A 22,352-nucleotide genomic window follows, 5' to 3' on the forward strand; every position below is an offset into this window, starting at 1 on the left:
CAGGAGAGGGCTCGGGACGCGCCACCGGCAGCCCGGCCCGCGTCCGATGCCGAGCGGCTGCCCCGGCCGCTGCCGGGCGTCTCTGTGTGCGCGGCATTAAACACTGGCAGAAGCCCGCTCGTATTTCCCTTGGAAGTGCTGTGATTTTCTTCCTTCCTACTCTTTAGAAAAGTACCTCCAGGTTTTCAAACTTTTATCTAAAGATACCTGTGAATGTTATCCAAAAGTTATGTTTAATGATGTGAAGAGGCACCACTGAAGGGCAGGCTGATGTGCATTGCCTGCAGTCACTCTTCAGAAGCCCAGATAGCACAGACCACAAACTCGGACTTCTGCTGGATAAACTGCAACAAGTCGCAGCATATACATACTGATGGTTTGTTACACAAGCTGTAAAACTGAGAAGAAAAGCCCTCACAGAGGAAGAGAAGATGCACTCATTGTTTTGAGGCAGAATACAGAGCAAGACCCCACTAGAAGTCACTGGAAAGTAAAGCCGATCCCCAACACCAACATACTCATTTGCTGTCTTAATTTGCTGGTAGAAGAGTTGCTGAGTGAAGATCATTTTCCAATTGATGTGATTAGTATAAACAATTTTAGCCTTCATTACCCACTATGTTTAGTTTTTCATGAGAGTATTTTTCCAAGCCTTTGGAAATGCAGAAATTACAAGCATCTTGGAGTAGAATCTCAGCTCAGTAGCAGGAACAGCAGCAATCTGATTTAATACCATACCGATTTACTGCAAGGTCTTTCATCCAGCTGGCACAGCAGAATCACCTAACCTCAAAAATTTATTCCCAAAAACATCACAATCACTACACAACCAGGTAAATAGAATGTTTTAAAATTGAAAGCTTTTAATTATCTTGAAAGTAAATTTGTTCTAATGGACAAAAGAAGTATAAACAAGAGTATTGTATTGTAAATAGTGTAACAATGTTTACAGCCAAAAAAAGAACATGTTTTTTGACACAAAACACCTTCATTGATATTCTGATTGATCTGAATTCACATTTTCCCTTTGCTTTGAAATTAAAGCCAAAGTTTTTCTGAAATATTCTTTCATGATAAAAAAACCTATCTTATCTTATGGCAAATGAACTTTATCCTGGAAACATGGGAGGGGCTGAGAACATAATGATTGCAAAATATCACATTTCCTCACTTTCACCCTTCTTCCAATTCACCTGGAGCTGTTTCCTCCAAGATTTTTTTTCCTGTGCCTTAAGAGACAGCACAGGAGGCCACCAGAAGACATTGCTCTTGAGCATGGTCAACTAGAAAGCAACATCCCATCTTCCAAACTGAGTCCCGCTTACGGAGAAAGAATATTCACCCACCTACCACAACTACTGCCACCTCTGAAAACCTCCAGAAATTTGCAAACAGACTTTCTGCTCAAGTGAGCTGGTGTTTTCTGTTAGGAACACTGTAGAACACCATGTTTAGATGTAATTTTGATGACCCTAGAGTTGGGGGAAATCCCTGATATATGTGGCACAGCTTGTGCTGGTGCAGGGAGCCCAGGCAGACAGACCACCTACTGGGAAAGTTACAGGGACAAGAAGGGCAAGGGATGCGCCTTCCCCCTGTCCAACCAGTGAAGGGAGGACAGATGCATCCTCCAAATCAGGAAGCAGCAGGAATCAGGCAAGAGCTAACAGCCCAAATTCTTGATGAAGAGCCTCAGGTCCCTGCAGATCCCAGATTTCTGTTCCAGCTGATTCAAGCCAAGAGCATTGTCACCTATCACTTGGAAAAACCATACCCATGGGGACAAGCAGGCACCCAGCTACACCAAACAGACCTCCCATTTCCAACTTCCACTTAAAGTGGAAGCAAATATTTTGTAAAGAAAATCCTTTTTTTTATCATAGGTACATGTGGTGGAGAGGTAGAGGGCTGGGAGTTTCTCTGCAGTTAACAGATCTGTAGGTGCAATTTGATTTGCCATAAAGTTGAACATCACATGGGTACCTTAATCAAAATCTAAAATACACTTAGATTGCTCAAAATTTTCCCAACCAAGTTCTGCTCAAACAAAAGCTGGCCATTGAGGGAATCAATCTTCTCAGTCAGCACATACACAAGAATTCACTGAGTCTTTTCCTTCTTTTCTTTGAACTCTTAATTTCTTTGGCCTTTACCTTCCACTGAAGCTACTTACACTCTCTGTAATTACAGCTTTACAGCTTTTACAGTTAATAAGGGGTTTGGTTGCTCAGTAGAGAGACTGCCCAGCCATCAATTTCTGGGGCTGTAGCAAAGCTGGGTGGCACCTTCTACGTGGTTCAGGGAACTGAGCAGCAGGAGTTTGATTTTAAGCAATAGCTTGCCCATCATGCAGAGGCTTTTTTCTTCTTTGAAGTAAATTGCAAAATACATGCAAATCTGCCTTACAGCATTAATGTAACCAAAATGGGACATACAGAGTTTCTAATATTGATAATATTTGAAAATCTTGAGTAAAAGAAAGCATGGAAGCAGATGTGAAGAAACAGAAACCATTTTTTTTTTTCTCCCTCACTACCAGGTCTGCTTTTTTCTTTTCTTTTCTTTTTTTTTTTTTTTTTTGGCAATTGTACGTGGAATTCCCCCTTCAGTCAATGCAAGGTTTTGCAGTGATAAGCAGTAGGGTTTTTGCGGCTGGGCTGGGGGAAGAAATAAAATAAACAAACAAAGAAGCACATATACAAACTTTTCAGACAGAATATAAGTCAGATGTTATTCATCAACTGTGAGTTACCATATCTTAGTGAAAATAGAGCAGCAGTTACTCTCTGTTCTGGCAGCACCTTACTTTGGTGACTGGAACTTAAAATGCACAAAGTACTAAATTTGTGTTGAGACTTAATTTACTGTGAAAGGTCAACAGTTTCTAGCAGGGAAGGGTTCCACCTGTGGAGGATGACTTCATGGCTTTTTTCAGAGCCTCCACAAAACCCAAAGGCCTTGAGAAAGAAGAAGATTTCACCCACTCTTGGCTGGTTCTACACCACCTCCTGCCTCCAACATCCCCACTAGAGAGTCTTTACATTTCTCACTCCAAAAACAGAGCAGAAAATTGTCTGCAAGCTCTTCCACCTCTCCGATAGTAAGGATTTGTATATACTTCTCCTGCTTTGGATGTTGATGCATCCAGTTGCCTTACAGCCTCTTGGTCACATTCTCTTGGGCTCAGTCTCAAAGGAACCTTCTGTAAACACGTGCTCATCTCTGCAAGGACAGAGCCCTTCACTGTAACCACAGGATACAGCTTTTGGCTGTAACTCTGCAGTGCAAGGCCAATTCATTTGGTTAATTATTTAATCTCCAGCTAGAAAGTTTGAATCAAAAGAGGAGATGCAATTAAAAAATAATTTTTTTAAAAAACACAAATACATATACAAGTATTTCTCTGCATGCTTAAAAATAAAGAGTGGGCTTCGAAAAAAGGAATATGCCAAGGACTCCTACAGGTAAATCCATGGTGAATGAATTTTTGGGAGGTTGCTGACACAGAAAACAAGCAGAGCATCAGGAACCACCAAACATTACAGAAACCTCTTTTTCATCTTGCAGAAAGTTGTTTTGCCTTGGCAGTTTGTATTTTAACCTCTATATGATCACTGAAAAAAAATTACTTCTTTTCATTATTCATTTTCTTATTTGAAGCAAAAGATTTCAAATTTATACCCTGCTCTTCCTATATACTTTTAAATATTCTCAGACAATTATCATGCCTCATTTTTGCAAAGAGCTCAGGCCCAGCTGCCCAGGCCATACACATACAGTAGTCATGTGGCAATGAGCTCCCATTAGATAAATCAAATTTAAATTCTACTACAAGACACAGCATTTCAGTCACTGTCTGCATGTGCTTAATTGGTAGACTATGGACAGAAAGTGAAAGCCATGTTAGCAACAAGTTAGCCTGGGTTTCAGTGTTTGGAGATGAGAGGAAAAATCCTTATGATTTATTGTTAAGGCTCAGACAGAGGGTAATTTTTTCCCGTAATAAAACTATTTGTATATGAAAGGTATACCAGTAGCTTTTGTAGAATTTACATGTATAGAAACCATGAAAAATCCATGTTTTTCATGTGATCAGTAACTGATACAACCAGGCTAAAAACATCATCCTCCTTCATTGACAAAACCTGAGACTGAGATATTTCAAAGCTCCCTGGGAAGATTTTTCATTCATTTTTAAAGGATGCATGCAGATAAACTGACTAGACGTTCATTTAAAATTGTATTTTCAACCCCTCTGGAATCTGTCTAAAGTTTCCTAAGCAATTTGTCATCTTTTTAATTAATCTGGAAGAAAATATGTTTTTCTAATTTCTGGGATTTTGTATTGTCAGACAAAATGATCTTGTAGTTACTCTTTTGGCAAAATTAGAGTTTGCAATCTGTGTTTTTTAAATCAGAAAAAAAGGTAGCTTTTACATCTTAATTTGGTTAAAGAAAGACAACACCAACCTTCATTTAAAAGATCCTGAATTCTGACAGGAGGGGTAACTAAATTATCAATTCAACTCTTGCAGCAGCAAACATCATTAGCATTGGCCATGAAGTTCAATTAAACGGATCATACAAAAACTAACAGGCTGAAATCCTGTTATCCTTGAAGCTGACAGCAAAAATCCCACAGATTCCAGTGGGTGCATCAGTGTGCTACAACCTTGACAAAGAAAGCACCTGGGGCATTTTAAGGCACAAAGGAGCCACTTTCCCAAGGACATGCATTACCTACACATGATCCTATCCACTCATAAAGGTAATTTTCTTTGTGCTGTAGAGGAGGTGCCTGAACTGATTTGCAGTGTTGCTAGAAGAGATGGGCAAGCCACCAAGAGACTCTACAGCAGTCTTCTAATAATGCCTGCCTTTTACAGAGACTGACCCCTTTTCACCTTGCTAAAAGCAGTAAGTAGCAAGTAATAGATCTTGTCAAAGGTTACTCTGTAGAATAACCTCTGGAGATATTAGATAGAGGTGTCCAGAGAAATACCACAAAGGTGCTGACAAGGAAACCAAAGGGATTATGATTAGGAAGTGTGAATAAGCTAAGGTTTCAAACATACTCAGATTTTGGTTAGAAATGCTGAAGTACAGGAAGGAAATGTTCTACATACCATCCAACCACCAAAACACACACTTGAAAAGACAAGTTAAAGAGCCATCATATGGAGATTAAATACTACACATGATCTAAGAAAAGCAATTCCAAACAACTAGAATAAGCCAGAATTTCTTCCTCATCAAATCTTAGTAGTTCTCCTGATAAAAAATGAGAAACTAATCTGCTCAAAGAAATAAAAAAAATTTAAAAGAATAAAAAATAAAAGCCATAGCTAGGAAACATTAATTGTTCCTTCAGCTCACTTTAATCCATCCTTGAATATTCAAATTAATCAGAACTTCCACCAGATAATTCCCAGTAAGAGAAATCCATTTAAGTCATCTACATTTCCCGTAAAGAATTTAATTTTAAAAGACCCTAAAAACCTAAGCCAGTAGCATAACTAGAAAAGACTCTTTCTCTATTTACTCCAATTTCTGAATTTCTCCATCTACTCCAATTTCTGAATTTTAAGAATTACGCAATGATTTAATTCAAAAAAAGTTTAAGATATTTCTGACAGTATTCTTAGTAGAGGACAGCCTCTCCTAAATTTACTCTCAGCAAAGGTGTTGTACAAAGACTTGGTTTTTTTCAGCTAATCTTTTTCTGATCCCATCAGTTGATTACATTGATTTTGCAATACCCTCCAGGGAAGGCAATCTTTCCTGTTCCAGTCAGATCAGACCAGACCAAGCCTTAGGAAATATTTGGGAGATGTGGCCAACAAAAGGACTCTACCCAGCTATTTAAAGTTCTCAAACAACACAGCTTTCCAGGAGCTTGTCCCTGTCTTATATGCACAGAACTATACTGTTCAGATAAGAAAGATAAAGAGACCCCAGCCTGCCAAGCCCTGAGCAGAGAAATAAAGGCAGATAAACATAAAAGTGTTTGCATCAACCTGAAAGAACCTTATTCATTACACAAGGAAAAAAAAAAAAAAAAAAAAGCTCTGAAAGATGTAGTGCCTTATGTCTTCCTTGATGTAAATAAATTTTCAAAGAGGATGAACCTCACTTTGAAAAAATGTTGAAATAGAGTATTTTGACTTTTTCACATAATTTTCTCCCCTTTTATTTTGGCTGAAGCTACACAGAAAATTTGATCTTTAACTGTGAATACTTTCAGACCTCCATTCTTTTCAGTAAAATTCTTTGTGTGAAAGTCTTTGGTGAGTATTTTTTTCCCTCGAAAAATGTTACTAGCCTGGCTGCAAAGGCCAGATGTACTCCCCTCCAAAGAGGCTGCTCAGAGGCCACCAGCTTTAACCCCTGGCAACTGCTACTTGATGTAACTCAGGATTGGATGAGGTGCAGAAAAAACCCTGTGACCCAACTGTCTTCTCTACACAGTGGCAAGGAAATCCCCTCTGTGCTAAATATGGGGCTTAGCAAGAGACAAGAGGCTCTGTCAGGACCTTGCTGCTTCTCCAACCATCTCACAGGCACCATACTTGAGAGCACAGATAGAGTCGGTCATTAGGTGGAGAAATAACTGGCATTCTAATGTAGCCACCAAAAGGGTGATGCTTTTTGAGCATATATTTTGAAGATGGTTAGTAGGAAAGCACTACTAAAGCACTACTAGTAGTACTGAGGAAAGTGATATTCACGGAATTACAAGAGGCTGAAAAAAGTATTCCTGTTTGGATTTTCATTTAAGTCTTTCACAACCAACCTTTATCAAAAATGTTATTTCTATGGCATGGACAACCTGCTTTTACCTATTTCTCACCTAACAATAAGCTACACAATATACTGCTGTGTATCCTTTACTGTGTAAATAAGAGTCTGTCTGTACAAACCAGTTGCCAAACTGCAGATCTGTTTTTTGTCTTAAAATTCTGTGATGTCAGGCTACAAAAAAAAAAGGATATTTTATAAAATCCATTCTCCATGCAATACCTGCCCATTCCAGGTGCTAATGAGCACATACCTCTCTATAAATGTAGACATGGACATTCCCCTGTCCAGTATTTTCTAAGCACTGGAGTCAAGTGAGAGATTTGTTTGAAATCTTGCTTGGGCTTTCTGAAAGCACATGAATTCTGGTGGCCACAATTTAATCAGCTGGGAGAGGCATAAGGTAGATCTCACTGCCACAGTCACACAGCCATGTGGCTCAGCAGCACTCCCAGTGCCACATTTTTCCCTGTTCAGGGAAGGTTGTTTCCTCAAAAGAAGAGATACAAGGAGCTCTGCATATCCCGTGTATCAAACTGATGCTTCACTTGCCAGGCATCCTCAGTACATTTAAGCAATCTGACACCAACATAGCAAATTCAAATTTAAAAAGAAAATCAAATCTATTTTCATGACTAGCTTGATAAAACAGTCATCATCATGCCTCTTATTGTCCTCATCATAAATTAATTTAGAATTAATTACAATGCTGAAAATACTTCTCCTAAACTCCTTCTGCGCTTAAAAGCTTTCAGCCTGCTGAAAAGCTTTTGGCTGATGGTGCACTGACTCAAAACTCTGAAATGAAAACTGGAAGACTGACAGCCTAGAAATAGGCCGTCTCAATATTTTGGAATAGCAACCTTTTGGCAAGAAAATTCGTATAGAATCAGACAACACGAGAGAGAAAATACAACATGTAGCCTCCTGACTGCTACAGAGGGAGCAATGTTTCACAGTGTTTCCTTGTGTGTCCTGCAAGCTCCACTCAATTTAGATAATCCAGTAAGAGGTTCAAGTGTAAGGCCACTGCATAGCAGTAAAATAAACTATCTGGAACTCCTAAATTTTAGGGTATTATTAAGTTGGTTGACTCATCTGGGATCCATTGACTTTAACTGTTCCTGTTAAAAACAGACCACTATAATTTTTGCTGAGGAACAAAGGAAAAAATGTTGGGGGGCATGTACATAGCTGATAGCTTATTTTTCACAGTACCCATTTGACTACACATAGCTGCATTCATTAGTCCCAAAGCTTTTTAACTTAACACTAGGGAACACAAAATAATTCTTGACCATATTAAAGGTCACTTTCAAAATAATGAAATTCCCTATTTTGTGTAATGTAACAGAGGCCAGAAATATTTTTTCTAAAACAGAATTTTTGCACTATTAAGGTATATGCAGAACTCTTCACATAGAAGGACTCCTTGAAGGCTACAGAATTAGACCACATACTTTTTTAGCTCTCTGTTGAAGAGCTGAAGCATATCTTGGTTTTTAACAAAGACAGCTTTACTCCCAAGAACTTGTTGGCAGTTTGATTTAATGAAAAATTAAGTTTCATCTCAGCAGTTTTACCAAACTTCGGAAAAAAGGTGCCCAATGACACTAGTCCCTGAGTGCCCTAAGAAACCATTGACCTCAGTGGGAATTGAGATTGGTCCTACTTTTGACTGACACAGCACCTTGCAGAATTAGATCCAATCCCCTTCCCTTCCTCCTAAGAATGGATTTTTCCCCATTAGCCATCTGATTTTTATTTTGCTTTGACCAGAGATGAAATAAATGTAGATGTTTTGGTGCTGACAACCTCCCTGTCAAATTATATAGTGACTTCTCATGCTAAAACTTGTTTGTTTTCACACCATCATCACTGATGATCTCAGCACAGCACAGCTCTTCGAGAATAATGGTTTAGTCAAATGCAAAGCAGCAGAAGGAACATAAAACAATGTGTGCTTCTATAGGGCCTACATAAATAGTGCTTTTTAAAAATGTTTGGCAATGAAATAATAGTTGTGGGTTTGTTTCATTTTTTTAAATAAATTAACCTCTGGATTGTTAAGGATCAAGAGACTTGGCACATCAGAGTAGTTATAGGGCCTAAAAATATTTGTTATAGCCTGTCACGAAAGAATATACACAGAAGATGCCCTTTGTGTAGTATTAATAATCAACCATGGGCCATACCGTCAGTCCACACGGTTTCAGAGAAGTCAAGCAATTTATATCAATTTCAAAAGAAACAGAGCTGACTCCACATATGCTGGGCCAGATGAAGAAGATTGGAAGCAAGTAAGTGTACATTACTAAGGCTGGGCAAAGTGTGAGTTGTACACTGGACACTATCTATTTATCACTCTTTACAATGTTTTCCTTTACTCAAAATTCCCTGTTTATTGCTGTTTAAAAACAAAATCAGAGCAGCTCAGGCAGTGATGATATTTTTCCTCCATTTCTCAAAGACTTTGTTCTCAGCTTGGGAGATATGCAAGGTGCCCGAGTAGCCTCTGCTTTCTGCAGTGCTGCAGACAAATACTCCAATTTATTAAAACTGCTGAGCCACACTGCCTCCTCACTTCTTTCACCCTCTACTGCCTTTTTTTTTTTCAAATACTAAAAGAAAACCTAAAACCTCCATGTATAAAATGTAACTGAAGTCTAAGGTGTTACTTCCAATTCACAGGTGCATCGTTAATAGTGAAAATGCACATCATATTTAGGAGCAGAATTATAGCCTGCCATGTTTAACTGAAAAGCTTGGTGGGCTTTTCATCTATGTTGTGCAAGCCTGAGGCCAGAGTGGTGACTGTCACAGCCAAAGAGACACAGACAGATAGATGATGGAGAGTGCAGACTGCGCACCCACACATAAAGCGCGTGAGAGGAAGGAGAGTGCACGGAAAGAATATTAATTGAGCAGAAAATAAGTATTCTCAATATCCCCCTGCCCCCTTAAAAAGTAGCCACAAGATGAGGAGAGCTGTAAGCATGTTCATCTTGGGGAAACAGCCGTCCTTAACGTGACATGTAAGGCTATTACTTTAATAATGGGATTTGCACAGCGCACAACTGACAGGCTATGTTCAGAATAGACTCCGTGAATCTAATTTTCTTCTCAATGAGTATTATTGCAGTTGGTAACTTCACAGATTTCTATAGAGTCGCTCCAGATTTGTATCAGGGTGAGTGAAGAATTAGGCTCTACTATGATATTTTTTAAATCCACAAGAATGTAATTCTACTTACCCAGTCATGAAACCCATGGCTCTTTTGATCCTTTCTACTTTCATAGCAAATTATTTACAGAAGCTTGTCTTTTAAAGATTCTCATCAAAATAGTTAAATTACTGCTTGCTCTCACTTTTTGTGATAAACCATCAATTACTCGAATTTAATGCATTTTCACGCCTAAGTCCATGTACTGCTTTACTAGCATTGAAGAATGGAAGGGCAACACAGGAATTGTAGAAAGTGATTTTAGTTTTACATCATTCATTTTGTTCTCCCACTGTCTTTTTATAATACTTTTCCATCACATATCCAGTAAAACAAATTTACACTGGCCTTATTAGGAACAGATATAAAACAACTTTAAAGTGCTACACTGATACACTTAAGGATATGGAAGTACGAAAAGAAGGAAAATTCCTTAACCTGTTTTTAACTACAGAATCTCTTCTTTTCCCTCATTTTGCGCACTCTAGAAAATTACTGAAGTCTTCACAGATGTTGATCCTGATCTCTTCAGCCTTAAAGAAAAATATGCAAATGCCATTCCCCCTCTGCCCAAGTCATCACCAGCAAAAATAAGGTCTTTTTTTAAGTCATAAAAAATGAAGTTGATGTTGTGATTGAAATTATCGCAAACCCTTAATCAAAATTTCTTCTTCTTCTTCCTAAAGTATTCATTCAGCAATGAAGTTAAACAATAGGTAGGAAAAGATAGTCCTGAACAAAGCAATTGATGATCTGTTTCTACGCCAGTCCTTCACTTTTAGTTTTTACAATCATCCTGAGAAATTTCCTATAAGTAAGAACTAGCAAGCCCAAATTTCTAACACATTTCTGGACAAGCACAATTCCGGCTCTTTGCCATCACACACTCAGGTCACCTTTGGATTTCCTGCTGGGCACTTAAAAAATAATTGTGATAAACTCATTCACTGACTTGACCAGAACCAAAAGCAGATGTAACTGAACCAATTGCCTAAAGTTAATTCAGAGTAGCATCTGTGGAGGTATGATTTACTATTACAGAATCATGGAACTCTTTAAGTTAGAAAAGTCCCTTAAGATCATCGAGTTGAGCCATTAACCCAACACTGCCAAATCCGCTACATAACCATGTCCCCAACTGCCACATCTACACATCTTGTAATTACAATGACCTCCAGGGATGGTGACTCAGCCATTTCCCTGGGTAACCTATTCTAATGTTTGACAACCCTTTCAATGAAGAATTTTTCCTAATATGCATGCTAAACCTCTTCTGGTGCAACTTGATGCCATTCATAATTTAAAGCTCTGCACCTAGTAACAGAGCATTGGTGTTGAATAAAAGTTTTTTGAAAAGCTAAATGAGAGGTATATTTGGACTGGGAATGATTGCAAACTTGTTCAGCCATGACTGAATTACTGGCAGCTAGTTTGCAGCATCAGTGCATGACCAAGTGACCTACTAATATCATCACCCATATCTTGGAGCATTTACTTAGGCAGAATATTACTCTACAGGTAGTATTTTCAGCATTCCAGAACTGAAAGATTTAAAAGACAGAAAAGGAAAAAAAGAGCGAGGGAGTACAATACACTAACATCTCATTTTATTGCTTACTGTTATAGCTGCTCTATACAACACATCCCAAATCCAATCTCAGATTCTGTTTATTGTGCTACAGAGCCCCCTGTGTTGAGCATATTAACTAGCATTCCTTACACTAGGCCAGCAGGGGAAGAAAAATCAGATGTTAGATCTAGGAGCCACTGGTCGAGGTTATTTCCCAGAAAAGACAAATTAGTTTCTGGGTACTTGCAAACAGCTCAGAAAAAGGTGGTGATGAACAATGCTGCCTTACATGCAATGAGAGAGTACCTAAAGGCACAAGCCTACAAAATAAACAGGAAAAAATAGCAACTTCCTCTAAATGAGAAAGTATCAGCCAAATTAATTACATATCTCTGCATTAACTTTAGGCTACATTAAGGATGACTAGTTTGAACTCAATACGTCCCTGGACAGAAAACCTTAAAATACACAAACATACTGAGATTGGGATGAGACGTTTCAACTGCATTGAAATGGTGTGGTGAGTGGTGGCACACAAAGTTAAGGCCCTTAGGAAGGAAACAAGCTGCAATGAGAGAAGAGCAAGCTGCTTGAGAAAACCCTGCAAAGGTTAAAAAGGCAGTAGAAACTATTTCTAGAGTTTATGTGGGGTAGAAAGCTCCAGGTGAGATCAAACCATGCCCAATTCCTGAGCTAGCAGAGGTCTCAATACCTCAGTAAGAGTAATAAAAACATTCAGAGCTAAAGAAAAGCAGAATCCGCTGGCAAAGGCAAGAGAGGATTTGTAGTATTTTTTCCCAATTAAATTTGAATCTCATTCCTTCTGGCTTCTTCTAAAGACGTTGCAATTTTTATCACCCTCAAAGTGGAGCCTTCTGGCCAAGCAGGGCTTCACCCCACACCTTAAAATCACCTTACGTGACAGGGCGGCACAACAGTGACATGAGCTGTCTCAAAGGAAGAGGTTATTAAAACCACACACCTACACAAACACTGCTGGTGACAGTGTTTCAAGGCATTTATTCTGGAGTAGCATGTGGGACCGACTTCTTGAACAAATTCTCAGAAAAGTATAAGGCGGAAACAAGAACCAAAAGCAAAACATCTTTTAAGCTAAGGAAATTGTTGTAAGCTTTCAATGTTTTACTTTGAAAATCCTACAGCCTTCAGCAAAATCCTTGGAAAATCTCTTTGTGTTTATGAAATAGCATTTGATATCACAACCTAAAAATCTACAAACCAGTGCAACCAACCCTTCCTTAACTCTCGAAGGGCAAATAACACCTGCATTTCCCATTCAACGGCTAGTAAAGAAATGCTGACTTTCGGTAATTTTAATTACAGACTAAAATAACACCTTAGTGAAAAATAGTAGATGAAGTTATTTTAGAGTTTCAATGTTGTCCCATCAACCTGAGCCATAACAGGAGCAAAACAATGAGTGCACAAACACAAGAGCTCCACAGATGTAAAAAAACACAAGAGTCTATGTGCTTCAATAAGTCCTTTCATCACATATCCAAAACAATTATGTTATGTATGTTATCGTGTGCTTGTTATGTATACCTGAGACTATTTAAATAATTTCTTTGGTTGTATATGTAACCAAAATAAAAAAGTATTTCCATAACAGGAATTTATTTTGGTTTTATATGTCAAGTCTACAGAAGTTAATTTCTGTACTTAATGCTATAACGTAGCTAAAGTTAAAATACAGCATGATAACATATTGTCTGAGATCACTGTTTTGTCTGTGTCAGAGAATACTACACCTTCAGAATTGTAAATTAGCATAATAATATGACTTTTGGTAAGACTAAAGATATGTTTTCATAGTTCTTATTCCAATCTGTTGCTTTAAATTTGCGATCACTTTTGATCATTTCTCTAAGGCAGAGAAATGCAAAAGCCCTAAAAATTCTTTTTTAAGGCCAGAGCCCTAAAAGCTCTGGAGCATTATCATTTGCTGAGATAATTTACCAAGAAGTAAGGGTAGGTGGGGAGGGAGGAGAGGGAAACAGGGGTTGAATAGCATGCAGCATGAAGAGAGGATAAATCAACAGAAATTGTTTGAGATATTGCAGAGTGACCTACCAAGCTCTCTGATCGGCCCTGAAGTTAGCACTTAGGACTGACAGACTCTCAAAGTATTTTAAATATTTCCACTTAGACTCCTATGTATTTGTATCAATGAAAGTTTACACATTAAAGGTTAAGCCAAAAAGGCTGGCTTTGTTGTATATATCTGCCTATTGATTTGATTAGCATGAAATTACCAAAACAGAATCAAAGAAAAAGAATCACCTAGATCTGTGAAGTAGAACTGAAAGACTTGTTGCTTTATACATCTGCTTTTCCAGCAATTGCATCTATTCCTGCAATAAGGTACAAGATAAACCAGTGTTTGTGGGCCCTGAGAAAAAAACCCAGTTTGTTCCAATAATAAATCACATAGTCCTTAATAATAATTTTTAAAATATCTGAAGTAAAAACAGTCTTGTTCTTCTTTTATTGCAAAACCTTGTCCTGAAATAGTTTTCTCATAATAAAGAGTTTATAAGAAAGACAGTCACTGGAATTAAAATTAAAGATAATAATATATAAACATAGGTATAAACCCTCAAAGCAACAGGTTTATACAAAATCCAGAAAGTTAACTAATGGCAGAAGTTTGAGACATGAGATGACAAAGAGTAGAGGAAAAGTCCTTGACTAAAGAAATTGTTTTAAGAGTAACAACAACCTTGCAAGAATTCTTCTAATTTTAAGATCCTCATACCCTGTTTAGGGGCACTGAGACAGGTTTTCATAGGGGGCCACAAAGAGACAAGTTAATAACCCAGTTTCAGATCATCCTGCAAGACTTACTGAGCTCAGAGAGATTCTGCCCACACAGAGCTGAAAGGTTTAGTACGTAATAGCTGCCTTCTGACGGCACTGGGAGATTACCTCTCACCAACTCCAGAGTGAACTCTAGCTCTCACAGCAACGATCTTTTACAGAAGATTCCTCAGCAGTGAGAAGGACAAATGTGATTGCTGCACATTTTAGACTCTCAGCACGAGGAAGTGAATATCAAATTTAAAAAGCACCTATTACTCTTTATCTGTGTAAGTCATTCTGCTAAGTGGTGATATAAATAAAATTACATGTACAATCTTGCTTCTATCTTCTCTTTAAATGTATATGCATGGTTTCTTTCCCCTTACATTGCCTGGGTTAAATTAGCAGAAGAGGAGTGTGATAAATTGAAGCTGAACTATAAATGGGTGTTTTGGAAGGGGGAAAAGGTTTCCGCTTGTTCTAAATGTGTAAACTTTTAAAAATATTGCAATTTTAAATCCTGGAAAAGTGCCATCCAATATTCACGACTGGCAGACAGCGCTTATTACCTTTTTTATATGCTATTACAAAACTTCTTGATTTTAAATATTAGCCTGACTATTTCTAAGAGTCTCCAATTAAAGATGTAACAATAGGAGACTACAGCCATTTCTTTTTCATGCCATAAGTTCATTATTTCTATTTCCTGTTTCACTCAAGTGTTTCTTTTAAAGTTTTGAATCTTCGATGAACTCTACAGTTGAAACCAAACATAAATCCCATGCAAGCTAATGGGACAAATGAAACTCCCAAATTTATCGACAGCAGTAGATACCACTTCTTCCCAAGCCATATATAATTAGGAGTAATGAAAAAACACTGGTTAGTTATTATAAAAACAGGCTCCTTACCATAATCTGTAAAGCACAGTCAGGTCTAAGTTGCTTTGTTCAACCACCACACCAACTGTTCCTTCTTTTTAGTGACTTATTTAAAAAAAAAGAAAAAGACTCACTTTGCCAGTTATAGCTGGGGGAAAAACTCCCAAGAGCTTTCAGGCTTCATTAATTAGGGCCATCAGAACTGTACTTCATTTAAGCAGTACAAAACAGTGCAATCAAGAGTTACGTCCCGGGCCGTAGCTATCTGCCCCTCTCTCATTCTCTTCTTTCTCTCACCATCTCTCTCAGTAAATGAGACTAATTTTTCCAGCAGCCTTTAACTCCCCAGATTAACTGAAGTGGAAAATGTGACTACAAACTCATAGCACTGTCTAGCCTCCAACCCAGCACAGAATCAACTTCGTTGTGCTGAAGGACACCTAGCAAGCTGCTGCTTGCTAAGTTCATAACCCAGAAGTGTACATTCGCACACAACAGGACTGCGCCATCTAGTTAGCTGCCAGCAGCAGGCTTTGGGAGCAGATGCCTCGGGATGCAGGGCTTTAGCCTTGGGAATGTTCAATTTCTTACAGATTCAATTGTGGTGTGGGGTTGTTTTAATAAAATATCACTACTGAGATAATCCACATCTAGTGGATATGGGAAAATTTAGGCTATAATAGCGCAGCAAACTTTTACATCTATCTTTGATTTACAAGATAAAAGCAACTTTTAAATTAAAGAGCCTTTCTGCTAACAGAGCTTATTATGCCAGAGACAGGAATGATTTTCCTAGAAAGTTGTCCCTGTGTGCACGCCTATTATCTTTGCTTTCCCCCTTCCACTAATGAGCATTTATCTAAAGAGCCTGTTAATCCTCTGATGTGTGCTTCTGGTCAGAGGTAACAGTTTGAATAAAACCACTAATCACTTATCACTAATCACTGATCATTAATCACACTTTTCCCTAGTGCTCTGCGACCTGTACAGCTCCCTTTAGGATTAAGGAGTCACAAATAAGGAGTTTAGCCATTTTTTATTAAGAATTTCCAGCTTTTGATACCGACAACCTCATTCGCCACATGAAAGTTACAAAACACTGAGCGGGGACTTTCACCACTGTACACTTTTATACTGAAAATAAATAGTACCTTTAGGGAAGCATACCTCCTTCAGCAAAATTCCCACAAATTACCCTACGCTTTTGCATTCGGCTCTCACTTTCTACCTCTCAATTTTCTTTCAGACAAGTTTCCGGATTATCCCTGCATATATCTTACAAGAAAGTTTTCCTACATCACTGCTCCTTGACTCACTGCTGCTTGTCCAAATGGCCAGACAAGGAAAGTCTGGTGCACACCAGCGGGTGAATCTTTCTCTAAAAAACTGCAGTCTCAAGAAAAGCCCAAGATGCTTCACAGTAATTATTATCCTTCTGTTCAAGTTTAAATTTCATCTAGCTAAGCACTGTTTCTTACTGATAATATACGGAAATCTTCTAATCTTTCTGTTTAGGTCACTTCTCATATCAATCTGGATTTAGAAAAAGTAAAAAAGAAAAACTAAGCAACATATGGACATTTCATTTTCCTTTATTTCTACCCCCATCTCTGAAACTACCTCTCTCTTTCCAATTATAAAGCTTACATTGAGCCCTGGAGATGAAGGATCACTCACCATGCTCGGACATAAATAATAGAGGAGGCAGAGTTTAGCAAGTATTCCCCTTACACTCCTGCAGCTCTTATCGTCCTGAAAACTTCGCTGGGGAGAGAGAGACCCCTGTAAGAGAGGACAGTAGCGGGGGGACGCGGAGCTGGGGGCGGGGGTAATGATGAGCGGAGTAGAGAGGCTGTAAAGGGAGAGGAGGGCTGCAGAGAAGAGACCTTGTCAACACTCGCCCCCTCCCCGCACCCGAGGGCATCCGAAGCGGAGCATCAGCCCCGCACCGGCCCGCAGCATGACGTAAGGGCCGGCAGCAGCCCGACACCCGGGGTATCTCACGGGGAAAGCGGCCGCGCAGCACCCCGCGCACCGCTCCGCGGCCACCGCCTGCTGCTCCCGGCTCGCAGGGAAGCACGGCCGCCGCCGCGAAACTTATGCAGAAGTTTTGGGAGCGGCGGGGAGAGAGGACGGCGGGGCAGCGCGCCGCCGAGCTGTCACCGCCGGGTGCCGCCGGGTTACGCTGAGGCTGGAGCCGTCCAGCCCGCCGTGAGCGCGGGGACTCCGCGGTCGCTCCGCCGGGAGCTGCCCACCCGCTCGCTCCGCTCGGGGCAGCACCAGCGGGGTGCTGCTTGCGCTCCGTCTCATCCCATCCCATCCCATCCCGTCCCGTCCCGGGAAGCAGCGCGCAGACTTCCCAAACTCCCTGAAGTGCGGACGGGGAGTCCAGCTTCCCCGCGTCCCGGCGACCGTGCGCTGCCGCCCCCGCCGCCCTGCCCTGCCCTGCGCTACCCTCCGCGGGACTCGGGGTCGCTCACGCCCCTCTCCCCGAGCACGGCGGGGACGCGGGAGCGGCGGGACTCCGCGCCCGCCACGGAGACCGGCGCTGCCGCCTCCGGAGCAGATGCGGTGGCGGAGGGAAGAGCCCCTGCAGCCGCAGGCTGCCCCTTCCCAGCCGCGCACCCGGCGCTGCTGCGCTGGGCTCCGTGCGGGGCGCGCCGCGCCGGGCGCCTTCCCGGGGCAGCCCCGTATTTTTAGGAACTTACCGCCCGGCGCGGCGGGGACGGGACCGGCAGCGCGGCCGGAGGAACCACGTTGGACTGAGGGACGGTTACAATACGTTCTATTTAGAGAAGCATTACATCACCCTCCGTGACGTCACGTGGGATTCCTGAACTTCTAAATCATTGCGGTCCGTGCCGGGCGGGGGGGCGGCCGGCAGCGCGGGGCGGGGGCGCGGCCTCGGGCGGGCCCGCCCCGCGGGGCCGGGGCGGAGCGGGGCTGGCTCAGCCGGGAAGGGCGGCCCGCCCCCCGCGTCCCGGGCGGCCGCGGGCTCCGGCACCGGCGCCCGGGCGGGACGGGGCGCAGCCGGGCCGGGCGGGGGCTGCCGGGGGACAGCGGTGCCTGTGCGTGCCGAGCTCCGGCAGGCGCGGAGCCTCTGCTGAGTGACAGCCGCAGGGGGACTCGGGTCCTGCAGCCCCGAACTCTTTCGAGAATTTTTGTTTGCTTGAGTTTCTTTATCTAGAAAGTGTTTAAGGAGTGACGCGGTGCCCGAGAAGGGAGGGAAGCTCCGTCTCGAGCTGCAGCCGTGCCAGGCTGCGCCGCTCTTCACCTGCTCAGGTGCGCCCGGTGTCCGCCTGGCAGGGTTTGATGCCGCGGCGGAGCCCCAGTGGCGCTGGAGCAGCGCAGTCACAAAGAATCTTAACTGATAGAATCGAGTGTCTCACTGCTTTTTGAACATTTAAACATTCTGCATCTATTTGGCAGTGTCTCTGAGTCGTCGTCTGGGACGCTTGCGGATGACAAAGTTACTGTTCTACCCTGTATCTACTTCAGCGCCTCCTTTTCTGTTTTTTTTTTACTCTCAACCTAATGCTCCTCAGCAGTTCCTCTAGCACCTGGGTCTGGAGGTTCCTTTGGCACCTTACTCCACACTGCAGTTATCCAGGAGGGATTTGTATCAAAGATACACGATTGAACTGGATTTAGCAGCTGATTCATGCCAGGAGGTATGACTTAATTCTAACGCAGTGTTTTAGCACCTAAGCCTGGATTGTCTCATGAGGAAATCTCAGTGTTTTGAGGGTCTCAGAATCTGCAATGGCTTGGTCAGTTTGGTTTTTCTCCGATATTCCATTAAGAGAGGAGTAATACAACACGTACTGCCAAAATTGGGAATACTTTACAAATGGCAATAATACAGCACTTTACTCCTAATAATACCATTCTTTCACAGGTTTCTATTAGGCTGTCTGATTATCATCTTCAGCTTTTAACAATTCACTGGCACTTTATGCAGGATTTAAGCAGATAGAAGCAAATCCTATCAGTGACTGATGATAGGTTTTGAACTCATTTAACTCCTTAGGATAAAGCTCAATGATGCTGTCACTGTAAGCCTTTGTTTTGTCAGGTATTATCTTTGGAAACTGCATATCAAGTGCAAAGTGCCTTACCTCTAAACGTCCTGGAATTATAAACTACACAGATGACTAAATTAATAATTGCAGTTATTTCTGTCTCACAGGAAGGGTTTTAGCACACACAAACACAGCAGTTTTTAAGGCCATGACAAAAAGATTTAAGTGCAGGAAACAGCTCTGCATCTCTCATTGAAGTTTCATCGTACAATTTATGTACTCACACTTTCACAGACATGCAGCTGGCACTGTGGCTGATCGATGGGTTTTCCTGGGATTGCAGTGAGACTTTTCTCCAGTTTTCTCAATGAGACCAAACTGTAAATGACAATGGAGAATTCAGGTGCCAGTTGAGGACAATAGGGCCCAAATACGCCAGCAACCTCTGTAGTAAGACTCAGTTATGGGAAAAAAAAGATCCTAAAAGCAAGATGAACAGTACCTCCACTTTTTTCAGATCAATTGTTTTACTTGCCACATACATATTTGGACAGATCTCTACCACTTAAACAGACAGGCAGCTTGTGGCAGCCGTCTGTGAGTGTCTGCCTCACACAGAGTGGTGACAAATACTTTGACAGGTGTTTACCTTGGTTTTCACTGACAGCAGAGCCGGAGAGGTTTTGGGTTCCTGATATGAGTCTCAGGGCCCGAGGAAAGACTCCTGAAATGAGTTGGAGTCCTGGGGGGCAGAATGACATAATAATGTCAACGGTTCCTCTGAGGTTGAAATCTGCTGCAATATGTGTCACATATTATTGCTTTCCCCCTTGCCCGACTTCTATTTCAGTTGCCACCCTCAGATTCTTTTGCTCTCCTCCCTCTTCCAGCTCTTTACTTATCTATTTCCATTTTTCTTTTGCCTGTTACCAACCTTCTCTCTGTTCTATGGCGACCACTCTGATCTCTGAATGGGGATGTGAAAAGGAGCATTGAGATGCAGCTTTGTTTTGTTCTATGCTCACTTTAATCCCCGTTGGTTGAACGGTTCACAGAGAAGAAAATGTGTTGATGCCTTCAGCCTGAGAACACTGAGCAGAGAAGGGACATTGAGAAAATGTAATTGCCAAGTTCTTTCTTGATTTAAACCGTGGGATGTTGATACTAAAAGAGACACTCCTCTGCCTCCAAAGTTGCCACTTTCATGTTGAGCTGATGTCTGCTTGTGTGCTGTCACTGTGAAGAACAGCTCTTTAATATGAACTCCTCTAAAGGTGGTTTGAATTAGCATATTCCACTCAGCAAATGAGGAATGTACGCAGAGTCAGTTACAGCTCAGCTGACAAGCCGTAATTTGAGAACAGGCTTAATGCAGGGGACAAATTTGACCAAATCTTAGAGGCTAATCAAAGGCACCTCCTGGAACAGCGAAATTATCATTCTGCAGAACTTCAGGTTCCTGCTCAAAAACCACTATATATTAAAAAAAAAAAAAAAAAAAAAAACAACACAAAAACAAACAAACAAAACCCCCCCCCCAAAAAAAACCAAAACACCACCAAACAAGAAACACCAGCTTGTGAAATACAGGTTAATGTTCCTACTTCCTTTTTATGGAATATTGTTCAGGAGTGATTGAATTTTGGAAGCAGCTTTCCAAAATACTCCTGCCTAGGGCAGGAAAACTCCATACTGAATAGTTCAAAACTTGGCAATATTTTTAAGAGATTGAAGAAACTTGTAATGAAAAGTACTGAGCAATCAACTCCATGAGGCACTACCTGTTTTTTCATAAACTAATTTAAAGGTACAAAGTCACACACTGCTTTTCTGGTTTTATACTCAGGCTTTAATAAACCTGCTTTCTTCTTGTGGCAAAATCCCAACTTACATGCTTTTCTGTATTGTATATTCTAACAAATGTTTAATATAAAGGTTTTTGTCAGTTTTAGACTCTAAGTATAAAACCTGAAAATGACACATTCTTTACAACAATTTACATAGTTTAATGGGTATTAAAACTACTCAGACATTTGAACTTAAATGCGTTAGAATGACATTTTGTTTGACTGATAGTAAATGACAGTAGTGCTGTTTCAGCAAACACCTAAAATCTTTGTCATATCATTAAAATCATTGGGAAGTAAAGATATTAAAATAATTATAGGAGTTTTGTATGTCAAATATCAGTCTCAGTAAATCCCTATTGCTGTCAAATAAAATGAGTATTTACTGCTGGTAGAGTTGAATATTTTACATACCCATTCTTCCTATAACATCATTAACCACATGTTTAACTAAGCTGCTGCCAGTGTTGAGAGCTACTCTCAGCTCTGGCACTTGCAATTATCTTGTTACAAGTACTTTGCAGCAATATCTTTTAGTCTAATCGAACAGTAATTTATTCACCTCCTTATGTGCTAATAGAACTTCAGAGCTCTCCATTTATCATGTGAAACTATCCACAAAAAAATGTAGTTCAGCACTAGTTACACAGAAGTGAAGCCTAAGAAATAAAATGGTAAGAGGAAAAATTGATTTCTAGATATCAACATATACTTTAATCCATGGTGATAGTAAAATGCATTTTAAAAGGAGGTACAAATTATGCTATTTAATATATGATAATCCTAGTGATATCCTGAACAAGTGTAATTCTGGTGTTTTTATGAAATGCTAGATTTCTTAATTATTACATCTTTGTTCAGACCTCACATCTCCTTATTTTAGTAACAGACTGGATGGGCTATCAGTGAAGGGAACCAAGTATTCTCTATGGTTTCAGGAGCTGACTCGGAAGTACCAGATTAATCTCAAAGCTGAGACAGAAACTGGTGAATAAGTAGAGTTAACCAGAAGTTAAGTAGTATCACACATTTTTTTAAAAAGAAAAGTTCTATTAGCTGAAATGTAAATGGTAAACACTGTTCCTGTTCATCTGTATCATTTCTCAAGTGGACTGGAGAGGAAAGGAAGTGTGATACATCTCGGGGATGTGAAACAGTCCTGTGGGATGCCAAGAAAGTCACATCTG

The 22,352-nt window shown here is 40.7% G+C and overlaps 1 protein-coding gene across 6 annotated transcripts in view; it reads right to left on the reverse strand.

Annotated features, from left to right (window-relative positions):
• The window catches only part of CREB5 (cAMP responsive element binding protein 5), a 256,919-nt gene extending 238,756 nt beyond the window's left edge, over window positions 1–18,163 (reverse strand). For 2 of the 6 annotated variants that reach the window (XM_077787353.1, XM_021538182.3), the window contains exon 1: window positions 18,005–18,162. Coding sequence is in view for 2 of the 6 variants with exons in the window: in XM_021538180.3 (XP_021393855.1) it covers window positions 16,974–16,976 (3 nt within the window). In the remaining 4 variants the exon portion in view is untranslated. Of the gene's footprint in view, window positions 1–16,973; window positions 17,061–18,004 lie in introns of all 6 variants that reach the window. The other 4 variants (XR_002466113.3, XM_021538180.3, XM_021538183.3 and 1 more) reach the window with 4 other exon arrangements.
• Window positions 18,164–22,352: the final 4,189 nt, after the last annotated feature.

Source organism: Lonchura striata, chromosome 1 (genome assembly GCF_046129695.1).
Source record: "Lonchura striata isolate bLonStr1 chromosome 1, bLonStr1.mat, whole genome shotgun sequence".
In the NCBI taxonomy this organism is placed as follows: domain Eukaryota; kingdom Metazoa; phylum Chordata; class Aves; order Passeriformes; family Estrildidae; genus Lonchura; species Lonchura striata.